This window comes from Benincasa hispida, unplaced genomic scaffold, assembly GCF_027475165.1.
Source record: "Benincasa hispida cultivar pf3 unplaced genomic scaffold, pf3_genome.v1.1 HicScf1228, whole genome shotgun sequence".
Classification (NCBI taxonomy): domain Eukaryota; kingdom Viridiplantae; phylum Streptophyta; class Magnoliopsida; order Cucurbitales; family Cucurbitaceae; genus Benincasa; species Benincasa hispida.
The window spans coordinates 1-20,790 of NW_028325552.1; the positions used below are offsets into that span (position 1 = coordinate 1).

At 31.1% G+C, this 20,790-nt stretch overlaps 1 protein-coding gene across 1 annotated transcript; it reads left to right on the plus strand.

Moving 5' to 3' along the window:
• The first annotated feature begins 16,553 nt into the window (after positions 1 to 16,553).
• On the plus strand, positions 16,554 to 17,057 carry LOC150031416 (basic form of pathogenesis-related protein 1-like). The gene has a single exon (XM_090308960.1). It carries the CDS (start codon positions 16,554 to 16,556, stop codon positions 17,055 to 17,057), a length of 504 nt encoding a protein of 167 aa, XP_090165086.1.
• The last annotated feature ends 3,733 nt before the right edge of the window (positions 17,058 to 20,790 follow it).

The following is a 20,790-nucleotide window of genomic DNA, read 5'->3' on the forward strand; positions in this document are numbered from 1 at the left end:
CACCTCTTAATTTGAATTCTTACATAACTGTTGCTCCATTCCTTAGTAGGTTTTCTATTGCTAAGGAAGGTAGGCACAAGGAATAAGTGCATTCTACTGAGTCACTAGGTAACAATAAGAGCTCTACTACAAAGGGCAAGAAGGTATGGGTGAGGTCCCTTTAGATAGAAAGAAAGAAACCAAAAGAAAAGGTAATCCTGCCAGATAATCTACCTATTAAGCAGGAAGACCTAGGTACGTTTTTTGTGCCTTGTAAGATAGGTACTAGGAAATTTGAATAGACTATGGTAGATTTAGGGTCTGCAATTAATATTATGCATGCTCCTATATATGTTGATTTGTAGTCCCACGTTCTACACTCTGTTGATATTTTGATCCAGTAAGATGACCATTCCCTTGTTAGGCTAGTTGGTATGATTAAAGATATGCTTGTTAGAGTCAATGGCCATACTTTCGCTTCTTATTTTTATGTCATAAATATGAATGTTGATTCTACTTCTTCTGAGTTATCTGTGCTGTTAGATCGGTCCTTCTTAAAGACTACTAAGGCTAATATTGATATTGATACAAGGTTCTTAACCCTTGGACATGAAGATAAAATTGATTTTTTTTTTTTTTGGTGATTGATTCTCCCTCTACTACTTATCCTACATTTTACAGTTCTATTATTTCTTTCAGGATAAGGACCCTCCCCCTAAGTTGGGGGTGGGAGATGGAGATTCGGTGGTTTTTGATGGATTTGGATGAGCAATCCAAGTGGGGTCGAGCATAACGATCTTAAACAACTGCTCTCCTTGAGGCAACTAGGATTTACATTTTTATTACATCGTAGTTTAGGTTTCTTTTTATTTTTGGTGAGTTTAATTCTTCCTATGTTTCTTGATGTTTAGGTTTCTGGAAGAAAATGAAGAGAATTACTTTCTTAAGAGCCGGGCATCACACCCAATCCTTGTACCAAAATTAAGGGAATATTTTTCCCTTTTATTTGGTCGCTTGCTTTTCTATTCCTTATCATATTAGGGATAATGTGAAATTATTCCCTTTTATTTGGTCTCTTGCTTTTCTATTCCTTATCATATTAGGGATAATTTGAAATTTTAAGTTGGGTTGGGGGATTTCTGTGTTCTAGCTGGAGTCTTTGAGCATCTGAGCTCAGGCTTTTTTTTTTTTTTGTGTACTTGTATGCATGCTTACTCATGTTGTGTGGTTCATTATTATTACTAGTCTATGATGCACTCCCTTGTATTTTTACTTGTATGAAATTTTGTTTGAGATGAGTAATCATGTTTTTTTAGTCATTTTTAAAATTTTTTCTTACTTTTGATGTACGCTTAAGTTCTTTATCTACTTACAATAGTTTTTCTTATTTTTGTTGTCACTCTGATAGGCTCTACTGGTATGATAGTGTCTTGCATGATAGGTTGTAATGTAATACTGAGGAGTAAAAATGAGATATATGCCTGCTTTAAAATCTACAGTTAAAAAAAAAATTGTGCGGAAAAGAAAATATCGAAAAAATGAACTTGCAATGTTATGCATGACTCGGGGTAGAAAGAACTATATTTACTGTGATTAATCAGGACACTCACGAGAAAAGAGTGAGTATAATTTCCCACAAGTAAAAGAAATGCAAGTTTAGGGTAGCCTAGAGTTTAATTCTAGGTCCCTCAGTTGACATATTACTGCTTTGATTTTTTTGGCACTTGATAGTTAGTGCATGAGCCAGTGTAGGGGAAAATAAATTGAAAGCCATCCAATATCATTCTAGGGTGCTTAGACTTAGTTAGAAGGGCTTTGAACCAACCCTTGCATGAATAAGTCTAGAATTAGTTTTAAATTGTGCTTCATTGATTAATTATGAATTGATTTTGTTGTTGAGTATAAGCTAGATTCTAAGAGACCTTTGAGACTTGAGTAACGAACCATGCAATTTTAGTGAGCATATCTATTGTATGACTATGTGCTTATTTCTATCTTGCTCGAGGACGATCAAGAATTAAGCTGGGGGTATTTGATAGCAACGAAAACATGCTATCTTGCTCTGCTTAATTCAAGATTGTTCTTGTATTTACGTGTTTAATTAGCTATTTTGTAGCTTTCGAGCACATTAAGGGTATAACAGGTGTTAGTGACAAAATAGAGCTAAAAAGGGCCAAAAGAGAGCTTAACTGCATCAACAGGGAAAGAGAAGGGCTAAATTACCATACTGCCCCTAAATAGAGTGTAGCGACACTCTACATAGCGTAGCGCTACACTTAAAGATAGAATGGTGCATTTCGTTAAAGGCACACAGCGCCACGATGCTTCGAAGTCACCTTGCACGTCAAATTCTATAAATACATCTTTTGCCATCTAAGTCAAAGACCCTCCGATGTCTACCGATTGGAACTCAAATTCTCTCAATTTTCTTCCCTTTCTGTCAAGTAGATGTACCAAAACAATTCCCCATTGATTGACATGTTGATAATGGGCTAAGGTATCTCTATCTAACTTGGGTTTTAGGAACTTTTCTCTTTATTCATGTGCTTGTGAGTTTTTGAACCCAAATTTATCATATTTTTTGGATTCAATTATGTACTTATAGATTATGTATTATCGAACGCTTGTGGATTTTATGATTGAAGATTTTGATTAAGATATGATACGTGACATATAATCTTATGTTAATCACTAAGAAACAATAGGTTAGGTTAGCTTGCGAATCAAACACAATAAGTATTGTTCTAATCAACCTAGGATTGAATCAAAAGAATATTTAATCATGGTTTTTCCTATTGAATATTCCACCTTATGATTCCGTAGGACATAATGCAATTAAGACGAACTTGAATTTGATGCTTTTCATTAATTCAATTTGGACTAATCAGTTTATTAGGACGATTAATTGGCTTTTCCAACTATTTAGTTAGGTGCAAGAAAATATTTAAGTCCTATAATGATAATTTGATGAACAAGTATATTGAACAGGGAAATTCTGTAACAACCCAAACTAGACCTTCTCATTTAGTTTCTAACTTTTAGTTTGTGTGTTTATTTTATGAAATTTAATTTCATTTGCAAAAAAAAAATAATAAAATAAATAAATAACTAAAACCCACCTCATCGGTTACCCTCAGGTTTTAAATGGTTTAATTGAGAAATTCTAGAGTTTCCTATGTTCGACTTGCCATTAAGACTAGTAGATTGTAGTCATGGATACGGTTAAATTATTTGAAATGGATTTGGACAACGAAATCTGCCTTCCAGTAATAATGGGAGGTTTTTCCGAACACCCCTAAGGTATTTTTTTTTACACCTTCATCTTTCAATTCCACGCCTCTTTTTTCTACACAAACTTCATTTCTCTCTTTCTTTATTTACTAAAAGAAAATTTACGAGGAAAAAAAGAGTATTGAGAAAAAGAAATAAACAACTAGAAATAGAAACAAAATAACAAATTCTAAAGTCAAAAGCAAATATTAACAAGGATGCTCACATGATTAATAAGGAAATAAATTTAACAAAAGAAAATGAGAAACAAGAACAAAACAATAGCAAAATCTCCAACCCCTTAACCTTTTCTTTTCTTCTAAGGGAGCTTGAAGAAGAACAAGAAAAGTTGGAATATAATTAAGAACAATATACTCTCTTGTTGCTTGAGTTACAGATCCTTGAGGCCAAAGCCCTACCAAGTAAGACTCCAACTAAGATTTTCTTTTGTGTGTGTGGAACTCATCCTCAAATTCTTTATGAATGTATGTGATATATAGCAGTGTGATGGTGACTCTACTTTTGGAAACTTTTTCCTCTTTAATCTAGGTTTTTAAGCAGACCACCATCATCAAAGTTTTGGAATTTTAAAGGCCTGAAGAGAGTGTTTTGAGCAGAGAATCCAAGTCCTTGATGTCGGAGTCGATTAGAGAGAGTTGAAGGTTGTTTCCACCATAGAGACAAGATCCAAACGCCGAAATACATTTTTTCTTTCTTTTTTTTTTTTGTCTTTTTGATTCTTCTTTATTACGAACTATAATGTTGGTTCTGTCTATGACAGCTAGGTTAGGCTAAATTATCATTGTTCTAGGGTTAGATAGATTCTTATTTATTAAATACTTTTGTAGATCTTAAATGTCAATTTACAATTATACTTTTCAGCATGGTCGTTCCTAATGCTTTTGAATATTTGATCAATGTTTGAATGATTTCAAGATTTAGAATCTTATTCTAACGAGAGGTCATATATTATATCATGCATGCTAGACTATTGTTTGAACACACTAGAATCGTTGGATAACAGGAGAGATTGTTGATAAAGAGTCTGAATACTTTGTTTAATTATCTAGTTTCAAGTGATTAGTAATTAGTAATTAAGTAAAAAAAAAATTGTTTTTGAGATATTCAATGCGAATAAAAGACTTCAATATATAAGTGTTGTGTTAATTTGTTCAAGAATTAAAATAATTGAATTTAGTAATTCGATGGATCAAGTTTCCCTAGAATGTCTCTTTGTTAATAATCTTCCTACTTGATCAATTTTATTTATTTATTAGTTTAGTTTAATTAATTTACATCATAAGTCTATCTTTAAATAAAATTGAAACGATCTCTGAATAACTAAAATATTATCAATCCAATTTTTCGAGGATAATACTTAGTCAAGGTCATTTTAACTATACTATTACTTGATATGTGCACCCCTTTTAATAATGCTTTTTAAAAAACTAGAATTGTGTTTGGAGTCGTTTGTATATGGGAAAGGTGTGAGCACCCCACAACATCCATTTTACCATTTCTCTACTCTATCATAGGATTTTTTTTTTTTTTTAATAAAAGAGGTTTTTTTTAAACGTTAATTAAATTCATTTTTTTTAACTAAATCTCAAACTCCCAAAAATTACGATTCCTCACCTCAAAAATTCTAGAAAACCAGATTCCCAAATATTTCTAGATCCTATTGTAAGATTTCTTTTTAAGGGAAAACGGTCTTAAAAATGAAACTAAAAAAGTTTTTGAACGAATATATTAGTTTTTAAATGTTCAAGACGTACAAAAAAGTGCATTTTTAAAAAAAAAAAAAATCTTTAAATGACTTTAAAGAGTGTTAATCAAATATTTAAATGCTTAGAGAAATAGTAATTCGAAAATCAAAATCAATTTAATATGAACATTATGTAAGCAACAAACTAGAATTTAAGAAATATAGTAATAAATTAAATAAGTGGTACGCACAACCACACATGTCAAGTAATAATATAGGTTAAAACGGTCTTGGCTATCGTAGACCTCGCGCATTTCACGGGTGCACTGCCGACCTAGCGTCACTCCGTTGCTTGTGGCGCTTAGGCACTATCCTAGGGCTTCAAAATTCCTATGCTTCTAGAACAAGCATCGATGCAGTGCCACGTAAGTGCCACGACACTACCCAATTTTTTTGGCACACCTTGATTTTTCTCTTCTTTTGTTTTTTCCTTACTTGATACATATGGTCCCAACTGGTCTCTATTATCATTATTGGACCGTTTTGGCTCCTTTTGGCTCCAAATATTGTCCTTTTGCTCAATTCCTAGAAATCACTAACAAACAACATCAAATCCAAAAAGAACATGTGAAATCCTTTCTAAATATGAGGCAAATAAAAGCACATTTTAGGTTCTTTTCATTTGTTAGTCCCGAGCAAAAGTAGAACATGACCATAGAGAAGTTCTAAATAAATATGCAAATGATTCAAGCCTCAATAGTAATTATAACATGTTAGATCCATAAGTAAAATCATTCTAGCACATCTATTGTTACAAAATTCTAAAGCCAAATTGTTTCATTCCTCAAGTGTTGTTGGCAGTGATATCCTAAATCTAGTGAATCTCGTGGTTTGTAGTTTTGTTAACACAAATTATTTATCTCATAAAATTAGAGGTATTTTATTTGATGTTTAAACTACATTAATTCAATCCAATAAACTAAGATCCAAGGTTATGTTTATGAAACTTAAACATGTATGAGGAAACAAACAAGTGGATCATGTTTATGTAATAATCTAAATGGTATGTAGTAGAGAGATAAGATTTGGTACCTTATCCTGGTGACACTACAAATATGGCTCACATTCTAGATGTTTCACTTGTTGTAAAGTGATATAAATGATCTAATCTTGATTGTTCATGTGGAGACATGCAAGTAAGGTATTCTATACAAAGAGTTTGCATAAGACCAGACCACGAAATGAATAGACTTTCTATATAACATCATTACTAGAAGAGACTTACATTTCACTAGAATAACCGTAGGAGAGTTGATCTTAATCCTGAATGAGTTGTATACTCTTGTTTATTAGAGTAGTTCTTTGATATGTAGGGGTGAGAGTGGCTATGATAACCGACTCAAGAAGCTTACCATTTTGAGGATTTGTCTTATTAGAGAACTGGGAATACAGCTACACAAGATGGAATTCACTCTTTCCCATTCCTTAGTAAAGTAGATAAATTGCTCCTTTAATAGCTAGTTCCTGGTCTCGAATAATGAGGCCTCAACCTCTTACTGGCCCGAGAGGTGTTAGTTTATAGTTGGACTATAAACTGTTTGTTCATTAGAGGAATTAGTGGTACATAAAGAGCTAGATGTGACTACAGGGGTGAAACGGTATTTTGACCCAGATGTAGTTATGAGTATTTGTGAAGGGTCATCGCTATGTTAATTGGTTATATCCATAGACACGGAAATAATTCTACAGTGCAAAGAGTGAAGCTATCGATCTTTAGTGGAGTGCCCGGTAGTTAATGAATATTGATTAATTAGATTAAAGAAGTTTAATCAATTAATCTGATATCATTGTAGCTTATAATCTGTAGATCCATAACGTCCCCTAAAAAGCTCCAAAGGACATACAAGAGGAATGATTTGAATTATTCAAATCAATTGATGGAATAACATATAAATGAGATTAATATGAAATGGTTAATTATAGATTTAATCTATAATCAAGAGAGAAATATTTGAATATAATTCAAATAATGATTTTTTATGAATTTGATTCATAAAGAAATAGTTAATTGGGAGAGGTGGACAGAAATAAGCATATGGTGTTTATTTAATTAATTAAATTTAATATATATGGTTATTTATTATGTTTGTTGATTAATCAAATAAATGTTATTTGATTAATTGAGCCCTAAGGGAAAAAAATGGAAATACTTAGAGAAGGGGTAAACTTTTCTCCATATAAATTATTTCTTTTCCCCAAATTAAAAATAAGGGATTCCTTGTGAAACCCTATCCTCCAAATTCTCGCAAAAGTCTGTCAAACACTTTCTCCTCTCCACCATTCCTCCTCCAAAGGTTAGAGACCACTCTTCTACCTTGGATTTTAAGAGAATATCGAGGTTTCTCTTATGGTATCGTTCATCGTTCGTTGGAGATATGTTGGGGAGAAAAAGCTTGGGATTTTCATGAAGTTAAAGGGATCTACAAAGGTATAAAACTGTTCTTCTTCACTTTTCTTTTTATTAAAACATACGTTGAATGTATAAACATGATTTATCCTCTGTTATGTTTCTTTTCTTTTCTTTTTTTGATTTTGCTTCATATTAACGAAAAAATAGAAATGCAAGATGTTCACAGGCTTCCACTCGGGTTTCGATCCCTTCACATGTATGTGTACAAGCCAATTTTAATTCAAAGCTCAAGAACCAATTTTAGATTTAATCAAGCTTCTCCAGTTTTCCCTTCTCTAGCATCATGCACCAATCATGAAGTATCAAAACATTTAAGAAAGTAATATGTCAACTAAGATACCTGAAATAACTCGCTAAAGGGGTCCCGAAACATGCATTCGTTACCTAGGGGCATTAGCTTTCACACATTCACTACAGGGACTCTTATCCAGTCTTTTTTCGAGCGTCCTAACTGATCACAACAAAGGCAATTCTTCTTACCACTATCATGCATACACATTACAAGTTTATATTGTGCATAATTATATTTTTTAGCAAGCAAATAAGATCTTTTCTTTTCCTTTAGTATCACATTACAAGATAACTATCCAACTTGTGGGGCTTTTCGAGGTGACAACCAAATTGACTCAAATTAACTCATCATTTAGTTAAAGGTTCTAAATTAAAGTGACTATGTTCTTAAAATATAAGGGACTCCAAGGGGACTTAAACAAATCATAACTCAAGAATATGTTGTCCTATTTCCATGGCAGATCATCTAACATGCATGGATATAACCAATCAACTTAAACAAATAATAACTCAACAACTTTTCTTACTCAAAAATCGGAAAAAATTACTATAAATTTTAGGTTATTAAAATTAACATGCATAACATCCATAATTTCCTAATTAACATACATAGTAGGATAAGAACGACTCAAACATAAAAGTACATAGTACGCCTCCAGCCCCAAACTTAAAGTGATGCATTGTCCCCAATGCATGAAAAAGAATAATCCAATTACCCAAAGAAAGTGATACAAGTTTGGTAGCATGGAAGAGTCCATCAAATAGGTTGGTTGAATGATTACTTTGTGTTGCTAAGACTCCTGTGAGAGAGACTAAAAAAAATATTACAATTGTCATGGAAGACAACTTAAGAAAAAATAAACGAAATAATTGAAGTAATATAAAGCAATAAAATTTGGGTTATCTCCCAAGAAGCACTAGATTTAATGTCTCAAGTTTGATGAAAAGTGAGATTTATGTCAAGACACATAAAAATTTTCTCAATTTTTAGGGCCCTTCTTGTTTGCATCAATGTAACCTACTAAGTCTAGTAGGCTTACCCTTTTCTCACCTGACAACAGAGAAATATTTTTTTGTTTTTTTTCATAAGTCGGAAGGAAAAAAACAAGACTCAAAATTAGAAAAAGTATAAAAATGTTAACAAGGCTCATGAGAAAACACAGAAAGAAATATTAAAAATAGGAGGACTCTCTAAGGATGTAGAGTTTAGCTTTTTGGGCTCCAACTTCCATCACTTGAATGTCTTCTTCAACAATGGGTACAATCATTTCCTTAAATAACTACTTTGCACTGTGGTGGTATACAACAGTGTTGTAGTGGTGTAGACCTCGTGCGTCTCATGGGTGTATTTCATGGCACAACGCCAACCTAGCATTGCGACACTGTGTAACTACAAAATGCCTATGCTTCTAGAACAAGCGTCGAGGAAGCACTGTGCAAGCGTCACGATGTTACCATGTTTTAGGGAACACCTCGATTGTTCTCTTCTTTTCTTCCCTACTTGATACACTTGGTCTGGGCTTGTCTTGATTATCCACTATTGGACTGTTTTAACTCATTTTAGCTCCAAATATTCTCCTTTTGCACAATTCTTGGCAATCACTAAAAAACAACATCAAATCTATTAAAAACATATGAAATCCTTTCCAAATAAGAGGCAAACAAAACATTTTTGTCGTGCATTTCAATAAGCATAAGAGAGCACATTAAAAATTGAATGGAAAAATATTGGAGATCAATCTCAGACTCCAAAAGAATCAACTCCTCACCTCAAGAATTTTAGAAAGTTGGACTCCCAAATTTTCTAAATTATGTCTTTAGATGCCTTTTAACAAAATGTAAATAAGGATTAAAAATATGATCATAATAAGATTAATTACATAACATTGACATATTGAAATAATAGCATAGTAAAAATGCTTCAGAAGTATAATGATTAAATGCAACAATAAAAATAGTTAAATATCAATACACATTTAAATATGAAATACAAAATAAGCATATAAAATGAAATAGACAAAATATCATATTAGTAGTTGCTCGTTCATAAATTTAGTTGACCACCTGTTAGTTTTGCTACACTACACGACACGAGTTATGACTGAAGTTGAAGCAGACATGGTCGATGTTCAGTCGACTTCATAAGTGATTCAACATACCATAAAGAAATAACTTCCAACTCAAACAGAGAATGTTCTTCTCCAAGGCATGAGTCAAAGAAAATGTCATGTGTATTTAATGCAAGACCCATCGATAAGGGAAGGATACGACATGAAGGAAGGCGAAGAAATCCATTCAAGTTTTGTTTCACCTTCACCCTCCGGTGAACTCGCCTTTGGCGGGGCCGATTAATATAATATTAATTAACAAAACATAAAAGAAATAGAACACAAATTAAAAATTATAATAACTATTATTATAATGAAAAAAGAAATTTAAATTTTGATGGTAGCCATTACAAGCTCTCACATATACAGTACACATATGAGGTGTTTGGCTCACCAAATTGAGTTGAATATACCAATTCAATGTTTGGTCAACTTAAATGTCGGTGGATTTGAGTCAGTATATTTTACTAATTTACCCTAACTTTCTATTCTTCGAATATTTTTAATGGCTCCAAGCATTTGCCACTATCGAAGACTATCGTTGTCACACTTTGAGAACTAACTCTGAACTCCTCCAATGCCAACTCCGACGACTAACTCCGGGCTCCGAAAACCACCTCCAATCACAACTCTGGTGACCAACTCCGAGCTCTGGCAACCTTCACAAGACTAACTCCGACAACCAATTATAGGCTCTAACAACCACCTCCAATGACAACTCGGGTGACCCAACTTCGAATCAGACCACCTTCGTGTGACAATCTTTGATGACCAATTTTAGGCTTTGATAACTAGGGATATTCAAATGACCAGACAACCCAAACAACTCGGACTACCTGACCCAAACTATAATGGCTGGGTTGCGTTAGTTTTATTTTTTGCTTGGGTTGGGTTGAATTTTTTCTGTTTTTGTTGGGTTTGGTTGGGTCTAGAGTTCAATTATAAAAAAAAATTGGGTTGACCCAACCCAACCCGCATTATATATAGTTTGTTTGTTTTAGAATTGATGAATTTGTGAATTCTTTATGTTTTTCTTTTAAAAATGTTTGTTTTTGTGTAAAGTTTGTAATACATATTATAGATATTTGGTACGTAAGAATTGAGTTTTATGAGATTTTAATTATTAAATATATATTATAGTTAAATTTAAGTATTTTAAATTAAGAAGAAAACAAATAATAACCCAACAACCCAACCCATGGATTGGAGATAATGTTTGGGTCATTTGGGTTGATAACTTGACAAACCAAAATTTTTGAGGTTGTCCAAAAACTTGTCATAACCCAACCCAACTCAACCCATGTACACCCCTACTAGCAACTACATTTAACAACAAACTTTGATGACCAACTCTGACAACCACCTTCGTAAGCTTCGACAACCAATTCTGACTATAAACTTTGACGAAAATCACCTTTGATGACCACCTCCGAGTGAGCAACTCCGACAACGAACTAAGGGCTTCGAAAACCACCTCCGACGACAAACTCCAGCAACGAACACCAATACTATCTAACCAACATCAGGCTTCTACAAGCACGTCTGATTACCAACTCTGGCAAAAATCATCTTTGATGATCAACTTCGACGAGCACCTTCGCATGATCAACTCCGGGCTCCATAAAGCACCTCTAACGATAAATCCTGATAACCAACTCCAACACCACTTTCGTGAAACTAACTACAAGCTCCGATAACCACCTTCGACTAAAAAATTCAACAAAAATCATCTTCGATTATCAATTTCGACAACGGCTTTCAACTATTACAAGACTGGTGACTTTTAAAGTATGTTGTAGGGTTGTTGATTATATAAATAATAGTATTTTGTCTACATTAACTGCAATATTTATACGTAAAAATTTAAAAATTCAATTAATTGAATTCACATATCAAATGAGTGTTTGAAATATTTAGATGTAAGTATGTATGTAGTTAAAAAAATATGTAACATAAAACCAAAAAAAAAAAAAAAAACCATAAAATAAAGATTTTTTTCCCATAAAAATTTATGGAAAAAATTTGTGAAAATTGAAGATTTCTTCTCTAATGATCCTCCAAATTTGGAGAATCTGAAAGTGAAATTGTAGAACAAATGTGGTGACATTCCATTGGCCACTAAGATGATAAGGGGGATTCAATTCAAAAATTGATGACAAAGTAAAATATACAGAACAACAACATGAATAAGAAGAAAAAGAAAGATGATAATAAAATTCATAGAAAAAATTACGTACCAAAAGTTTTGATTTCTTTTTGGTTTCTCATTTTATTTTACCATATTTCTATAAGAAATGTGATGAGTTAATTATTGTTCATTACCCAAGAAAGAAACAACAACAAAAAAAAAAAAAAAGAAAAAAAAGAAAAAGAAAGAAAAGCTTTAAAATTGAAATGAAAAAAATGTCGTCTATATTTTATTCAAACAAAGATGATATAAATATTGATTAAAAAAGTTTGAAAACAAAAATAGTAATCATAAATTGAGATTATTTAGAATCTAAAAAACTACCCCAGATACTCCAGATATATGAACTCAACTCTACAATTCAAACATATATATATGAACGCAGACCAAATAATTCTACACTCCAAGTACAGATATATAAACTTCACAGACAACTAAACTCTAAACATCGTATATCAACTCGGCGTCCCAAAAAGTCCCATAATGATAATAATAAATAAATATAATAATAATAAAGTAAGAAAAAGTAGATGATGTGATGGCTGTCGTCAAATCACATAATCTTTTTCTTTGTTTTTTATAGTAATAATAAGAATAAACTGAAACTAATAAATATTATAAATTTTAAAAGAAATAAATCTAAAAGAAATGCATATAGAAATAGACAACAGATCACATGACATTATGAGAGAAAATAAAAAAAAAAAGTATATATATAAAGAAACAATAACAAAATAAATAGCCAACTAATAATACCTCTTCTTTCTTTCTTTTATCTATAGGTGTTTAAGAGGAGTAAAGACTTGAAATCTGGAACACAAACATCGTCTGTTGCCTGAGGTGCAGATTCTTGGGATAAAATCCTACAAAGTTCAATTTCCAATTAAGTTAGACCTTTTATGGTGTTCTGAAATTTTTAAGATTTTAGGACATTGAGAGATCACTATTTTTCTCATTTCTATCTCTAGAATTTTTTTTCTTTGGATGTAAATCTCTAGCTTTTTCTTGTCTACTAAATGACACAATGGCCACCCAATTTATAGGAAATTCAAACTCTTCAATTAGGAGAAAATCAATAAAATCATATTTAAAATGAATAAAAGAAAGAATTAATTCAACATTATGTGATTGATTTGAAATATGTTTGACAAAATTAGTTTTTTTCCAAATTTGTTTTGATACAAATATTCCATGACTTATTTGACCATTCAAATTGTATTCTCCCTCACAATATATTTTATTTCACTTTATTTAATGAAACAAAACAAAATATTTCAATGTTAATTATTCAAAACTTTTTTATTTTTTTGTTTGTTTTATATTTAAAAGCTAGCAGCAAATTCTTAATTATGACAATGACACGAAATTAACATAATTAAACCGGACAAAAATAGGTCGCTGCGAATTACATAAACTACACCCTATTTCATCTCTCTCTCAATATATACAAGTACCTTTGCCAAAAACCGAATCAACTCAACAAAAATATTCAATCGTTCCCCAACTACTATCATTAGAATAAGACATATGTTACCAACATGGAATGTCCTAAATTTTCTCCCCCTTTGTTATTGTTTAGGCTAACATTAACTTTACATGGCACTAAACCTGTTTTGACCAAAAGCTATCCAAAGTTTACCGTTAAACCCTCCTATTATAGAAACGCCATTTCTCAGATTGAGCCCTCTAGCCCAACACAAGGATATAATGAGAAATTTAGGGTTGCAATTCAAATTCTTTTTATATTTTTGGATTTACTAATTTGTATTTTGTAGATAATTTAGATACTATTTTCGAAATCTTTTCGACTACGTAATCCAACACCTTGCAAATTTTGAAAACATGTTTTTTTTTTCCATATTTTTAATGTATCCAAAATTTAAATTTTAAATTTTAGAATGCAAAATTATACTAAAAAAATGTTAGGAATATAGCATGCTATAAGCTCAACTATTTGTTATTAACTTCAAATATGTATTTAAAAATATATGATATTACAAAATAATAATTATGCAAAAATTAATTTTAACATTAAACATGTTCAATAATACTTTAAAATCACTCTAAATAACATTAAACATGTTCAATATTTAATGGCTGCTAAACCATATAACCCATTTATGGTTTTCAAGTATGTTATAAAAAAAAAATCACAGATAGAGAAAATGTCAAACTATTTACAAAAATAACAAAAAACAATACTGATAAACATATTGTTTTTTTTTTTTGTGTAAATAGTTTCCTATATTTTTCTATTTTTTAAAATCCCCCCTATTACCAAACACATTTAAAACAACTATTTAAATTATAATAAAACTTCCGAATATGCTATTAAATATATATCTGAAAACGTGAAATGCAATTCTACTTTTATTTGAATCCTTTGTTTTTAAATTATTATTATTGTATTCCCTATCAAACATTCTCTTAATCTTTTCAATAAATCTTAATAGTAGTCCTCTCAATAATATAATTATTTTTTATCCAACTTTCCAAAATAATAATGATATTCATTCTAGAAAACGAAAATTTATGTGTTTAGCTCATATCGGAACGACACTAGTAAGGTTACATTTTCTTGAACCTTACTAATATAATGCAACAAGAGTTATTTTTACTAATCTTATATTTACTCTTGTTACTAATATAATGCAACAAAAGTTATTTTTACTGTTTTTAAATTTATGTGTTTAGCTCATATCGGAACGACACTAGTAAGGTTACACTTTATTACAAACATGGGGTAAGGAATATTGTAATAACTAACCTTTGGGTCGAAGATGCTATGCTTTAACGAATTAAGTTATGTTCAAGATTGATATAAGGTTACATTGGGTGTTGCCAATATTTTTAAGGATGTTGTGGGAGTTGTTTTCTAACATATTTGTCATCTTGTCCTTTGGATTACACTTCAGGATATTCCTGCAAATCTTGTTCCAAATGGAATGATGTTTCTTCAAATGCTAATTATGTAAAATATATTTTTCTTATATAGAAAATTATGGGTGATTATTCTCATCATTTTGTTTCCTTTTCTGAGTTGTGCAGAGTATGTTTTAGAGTTGTTCTCTTTTTAGTTATCCATATTTCCGAGGATATTATACTCATTTTAGTCTTAGCCACTATAAAGAATATTTGAGTCGTTATTGTGTTGGTTTCGAAAAAACACAAGGGTGTCAATCTTACGATTGTGAAGTAGTTTGTGCTACTATTGATGTTTCTTTAGATCTTGGTAAATCATTTACTACGTTTTGAGAAGAGATTCTCTAACTTAAAGGGAGTCTAAGTTTCTCGAGTGAAATGGTCTACATTAGAAGTTCGAAAGATAGAAGTTGAGAGGAAATCTCACATTTAGGGGAGCTGAGTTTCATTGAGAGGGAGTCTAATACTTAATGGGAGCTTAAGTAATCGCTTGGTAATACTTTCAAACTTAGGGGAGCTTAAGTTTTATTGAGAGGGTCTCCCACTTCTATAACCCAGCTTGTTGCAATGTCACATACTTTGGGAATGTATGCCTAGTGGAAAGATCTTTATTATATAAAGAGTTAAACGATTACAACGAAGTACTTATATGATAGACTCCATCGTTAGCATCTCACGTAAAGCCTATTCTTCAGTTTCAACACTAGGTCCCTCCTAAGTTTTAGCTCCTCTCACTTCCGCTTGCAAGTTTCTCCCAAGCTTTTAATGAGATCCCCCTAATATAACATCAACTACTCATCCTGAGTTCTCACTCACTCCCTAAGTGATTTACTATATTCATACACAATCAACCTAGTCTAAATAACTACTAGCAATATTCTTAAGAACATAGTACAAAAAGTTCACAAACAGTACATAAGGGTTGAGGTTTAGACCGGCTCTAAAACCTTAAAACACACACTTCTTTTCAAAGGAGCTAACTTAAAAATAAACCCGACCATTAATATATATGATACAACCTTCAGAAGATATTCAAAGAAATAAATTATTTTATGCAACAATAAGAAAACAAGTCAATGAATATGTGGTGCACGCTTCAACCGATGAAGGAAAAATCGTTAGGTAGAGAATCTACAAGATATAAAATATTTTATTGGACATAGTACATGTTACAAAATATGTTACTCAAGTTTTGTCTGTAATAAATCAATGAATATACCACCATACTAACATTTGTGTGTTTTTCATATATATTTTAGTTATATTATCAATTTTTTTAGGGATATAATGAAGATGTTTATTTATCTCCATGCCAATGTTGAACCATTAACATATGAAATTGTTGCAGAGGCAAGAGTTTAAAACCTAAATTCAAACATAATATTATTCTATTATTAGTAATATACATATATAAATTGAATTACTTATGAGAAATTATTGAGAATTTCGTTGGTGCTCCACTATTATTAGGCCTTTGCTCTGTCTTCCAAAATAACCACCTAAAATGGAACCATGCTCATCTCTCTTCTCTGTATAAAAACTCTTTGCTAAGCCAAACCGAAAACACACCAAATCTTGAAATCCAAAACATTCAACTATTCCTACAACTATCTTAAAAATATGGCATTTTCCAACATTATCTCTGCCCTTTGTTTGTTGGGGCTAACCCTAACCCTAATCCTAGCTTCCATTGCCCCCGTCATGGCCGAAAGCTACCCTAAGAACTACATTGCCGCCCACAATGCCATCCGTGCAGAGGTTGGTGTCGAGCCCGTCCATTGGAACACTACCTTAGCAGCGTACGCTCAAAATTATGCTAACACGAAGATTGCCACTTGTCAGATGGAACACTCTGGAGGACCTTATGGTGAAAACCTAGCAGAGGGATACGAAATAATGACAGCAGAGACAGCAGTGAGTCTCTGGGCCGATGAGAGAAAACATTATGACTACAATTCTAATACGTGTGTCAATGACTCTAGCCATTGTCTTCATTATACACAGTTGGTATGGAGGAACACCAAATCTATTGGTTGTGCCCAAGTGAAATGTCAGAACAATTGGGTTTTTCTGATTTGTAACTATTATCCTCCTGGCAACTATATAGGCCAACGTCCATATTAAAAGTAGATAATCATTAAAAGGTTTGTTGATTGGGTATTTAATAAGAAAAAAAAAAACAAAAAACAAAATTTAAGACAGATTTTTTGTTATACAATATTTTTTTTTATCATACAATTTGTATTAGAATTATATTTTAATTTGAATGTTGAACACATGGACATATGAATAAGTATATACGGCCGAAAGAACTATATTAACCCAACACATCCGATATCTCATTTGTATTGAGTTGTGGTTTAAATAAATTAAAACTTTGTATGGATCCAATTCATTGAATCACCAGTTTGGATTGAATTGGATTAGCCTATGTTTTATTTTTAAATTTCAAGTGTATTTTTTTTCTTACTATTCAAATTATACATATTTTAATTCTAACTTTATTTAATTTCATAATTCCTTTTTATTACTTATTCTCCAATAACTCTTAAAATTTTAAAATTTTAAGCATTTGTGAAATGTAAATTTTCAAATAAATATGGAAATTGAGTTGCAAATTTTAATCTAATGATTGAAAATAGATATGTAAATATATTTATATACATATATATATATAGACACATATATAGATACATATTAACATTTTAAATTTTCTTAATACAAAAATTTGAATTTATGACTGGAACAAGCCAAACAATCCAGCCGAAATATTTTATAGTTGAGATAGGTTAAGTTGGATTTCTAATTAAATAAGGGTTGTAATTTAGTTTGAAAAATTGACAACCCTAACTAACAATTGTGTTGAGTCTAACATGTGTTTCAGATTGGTATACTTAAAGTATAGTATTGACATTTCAATTATATATCAGTATTAATTTAAATGTATTTCAAGTATATCATTTAGAATATCAATAAAATATCATCATTCCTTCAAAAAGTTGTACTAAATATTACATTGGCGTATCATTAGTTTACAGTCATCGCACATTGATTAAAAAATAATGTAAAATATAGCATTGATGTATCAATAGTATATCAATAGTACTCACTAAAATTTGATTTCAAGTAAATCAGTAATGTACATTTAATGTATCAACACTCATTCAATTTTCAAGTATACTATTACAGCATCTGTGGTTTATCACAACTTATTCAAAATTCATTTAAAGTAAAATATTGATGTGTAAAAATTGTTAAATCTCTAATTGATGCAAAATAAGCTAATGGATTATGATAAATTCAATTATATCAATATTTATACTATCCCTCTAGGCTTGAAGATTTATAAAATGCTAAACAATGGTAATCAATACTAAATGGGAGAGGAAAGGACGTTGAAGGGGTTCGAACATGACTACCTGCTCTATACCAAACTAAATAACTAATTGACCTAGCAGCATAAGTTTATGGGTTATGATATATTTACAGTTAATCGCAATGGACAACACTTTTAGGGATAATAAGAATGTGTATGGCAACATCTTTAAAGAATTGCAAACATAGCAAAATCTATCAACAATAGATTCTATTGCTAATACATTCCTACCCGCGATATGGCCTATTGTTGATAGACTCGGATAACTCAATTTAAATTTTGCTATATCTATATCTATATATATATATATATATATATGCATTGTACTATATTTGCTTATATTGTAGACTTGATTGCTGTATTTTCAACTACCTCGATATTTATTTATATCTTTACTTATATTAATTTCAAAAGAAATTTTGCAAGGTTGTTAATTGATCGCTTATGTCTACAGTTTAGGGATGTTGACAGTAGGTGGAGACCGAACCACTAGAAATTCTCTAGGACTGAGTTACGTGCATGGAATTATATTTCTTATTTACATTTTTAATGGCAAATTTTTAAAAGTAGAAAAAGAAGGTATACTATTTACATAAAATAGTAAAATTTTAATTTTCTTTGATAGAGACTGATACAAGTCTATCAGTGTCTATCAGTGATACAAATTGATAGAAGTCTATCGTTGATAGACGTCGATAGAAGTTTATGGGTGTATATCAGGGTTTTATTTTTTTATTTTTTTGCTATTTTTGTAAATAGTTTGAAAATTTTTTTATGTGTAAAAAATTTTCTTTTTTAAATCTCTATTAAATATAATATTTTTCTTTAAAAATATATATTAATTACTTAATTCCTTATGGGAAATACCTGTTTAAATGGTCAATTGTTCATTAAAGAAAGAAGAATTATAAAAAAATAAAAATTCTAACTAAAAGTAATCAAAGTTCAAGAATTTTAAGAACTTCTCTCCTATGACATTTGTTCATGGTGTTTGGTATATATGGCATTATAATGAGAAATGTTAGTGAGTTCAAATTTTGAGAATTGAGATCATGTTTGAGATGTGTTTAATGTTGAAAAGGTTGAAATCTTAATTTTATTGATTGTTGGATGGAAATATGGATAAGATGTTGATTCGGGCGGATATTTCTTGGAAAATTGTAAAACTAAAAAATTCTAACATAAATTTAAATTGGTAAATAAACATTTTATGATTATTAAACAAGTTAACATGTATGTTATTTATATTATATTTACATTAGTGAAATTTTGAGTTCAGTTGTTTAAAAATAATGAAGTTTAATTAAACTGGACTCAAAATGTCAAACTATTTGACCCTAATGAAGAATGGTTAACCTGAGGTTTAATTAAACTGGACTCAAATAGATTGACATTTTCAGTCTAGTTTAATTAACCCTAGTGAAGGGTGGTTAATGTGAGGTTTACATTTTGTGGAGAGTGGTTAACATTAATTATCATCGAGCCTCGTTTTAATGTAAAAATCAATATTTATAAGTATTTGAAATGCCAACTTGAAAACATTCCATGAATGTATTGTTTTTAAGAAATAATCCGTATGGCTTTTTTCCTCATTCACAAGACAGAGCACATGGGACTTCCATCGGTAAATGCACAAATTTACCATAATATTATTACTTTCCATAGCTTGCCGGTGAACGAAGTCTCAAAGTCTAAAGGGGATGTTTTTGCTGAAAATGCATCCATTTACCAATTTATTATAAAGCCCTTTTTCTTGCAAGGGCTACCTATGATCAATTAACCGCTGATTTATATAATTGATTTTAGAATGAAACTCTATATTTATCTAATATGATATATCAGAGGCCATACATCCGAAATGAATATTTGGTCGAAAAAATTTAAATCCAACTAAACAATGATAAATCTAAAAGCACACTGTATTGAAGGAGCCCTTTTTGAATATCTCACATTAGAAAAATAGAGAGACCTTAAAATTAGTTTCAACATGAAACCGAGTTTATCTAATAGGGATCATAGCCCATAAATCCCAAACGGATATTCAATTCAAAAATGAGGAACAATTAGCAACACAATGTTAACCATTCTTCACTAGGCCCAAATACTTAAGATTAACGCTGGAAAGATGAAGAAAAGGTTAAGAAATATTCTGCCAAACCCTCGATGATCGATACTCGATGCTCGATGTCTTCCTACTCGATGTTCGATGATCATTATCTTCTTCACCTGACGAGTCTCTGCTAAATCCTCGATGAAACTCGATGACAACTGAACTAATACTCGATCTTACTCGGTGATTCTTGAACAATACTCGGTGCGACTCGAAGGTGAAAACGATCAACTCAAAGCTACTCGATAGTGAAGATCGATGCACGATTGAACTTGATACTCTGTTATTCGATGCGATTTGAATGGTGAAATTATAGCGCGTGATTTGCAGAAAGAAGATAATCGTATAAACAAGAAAGATAAAGGCAAGAA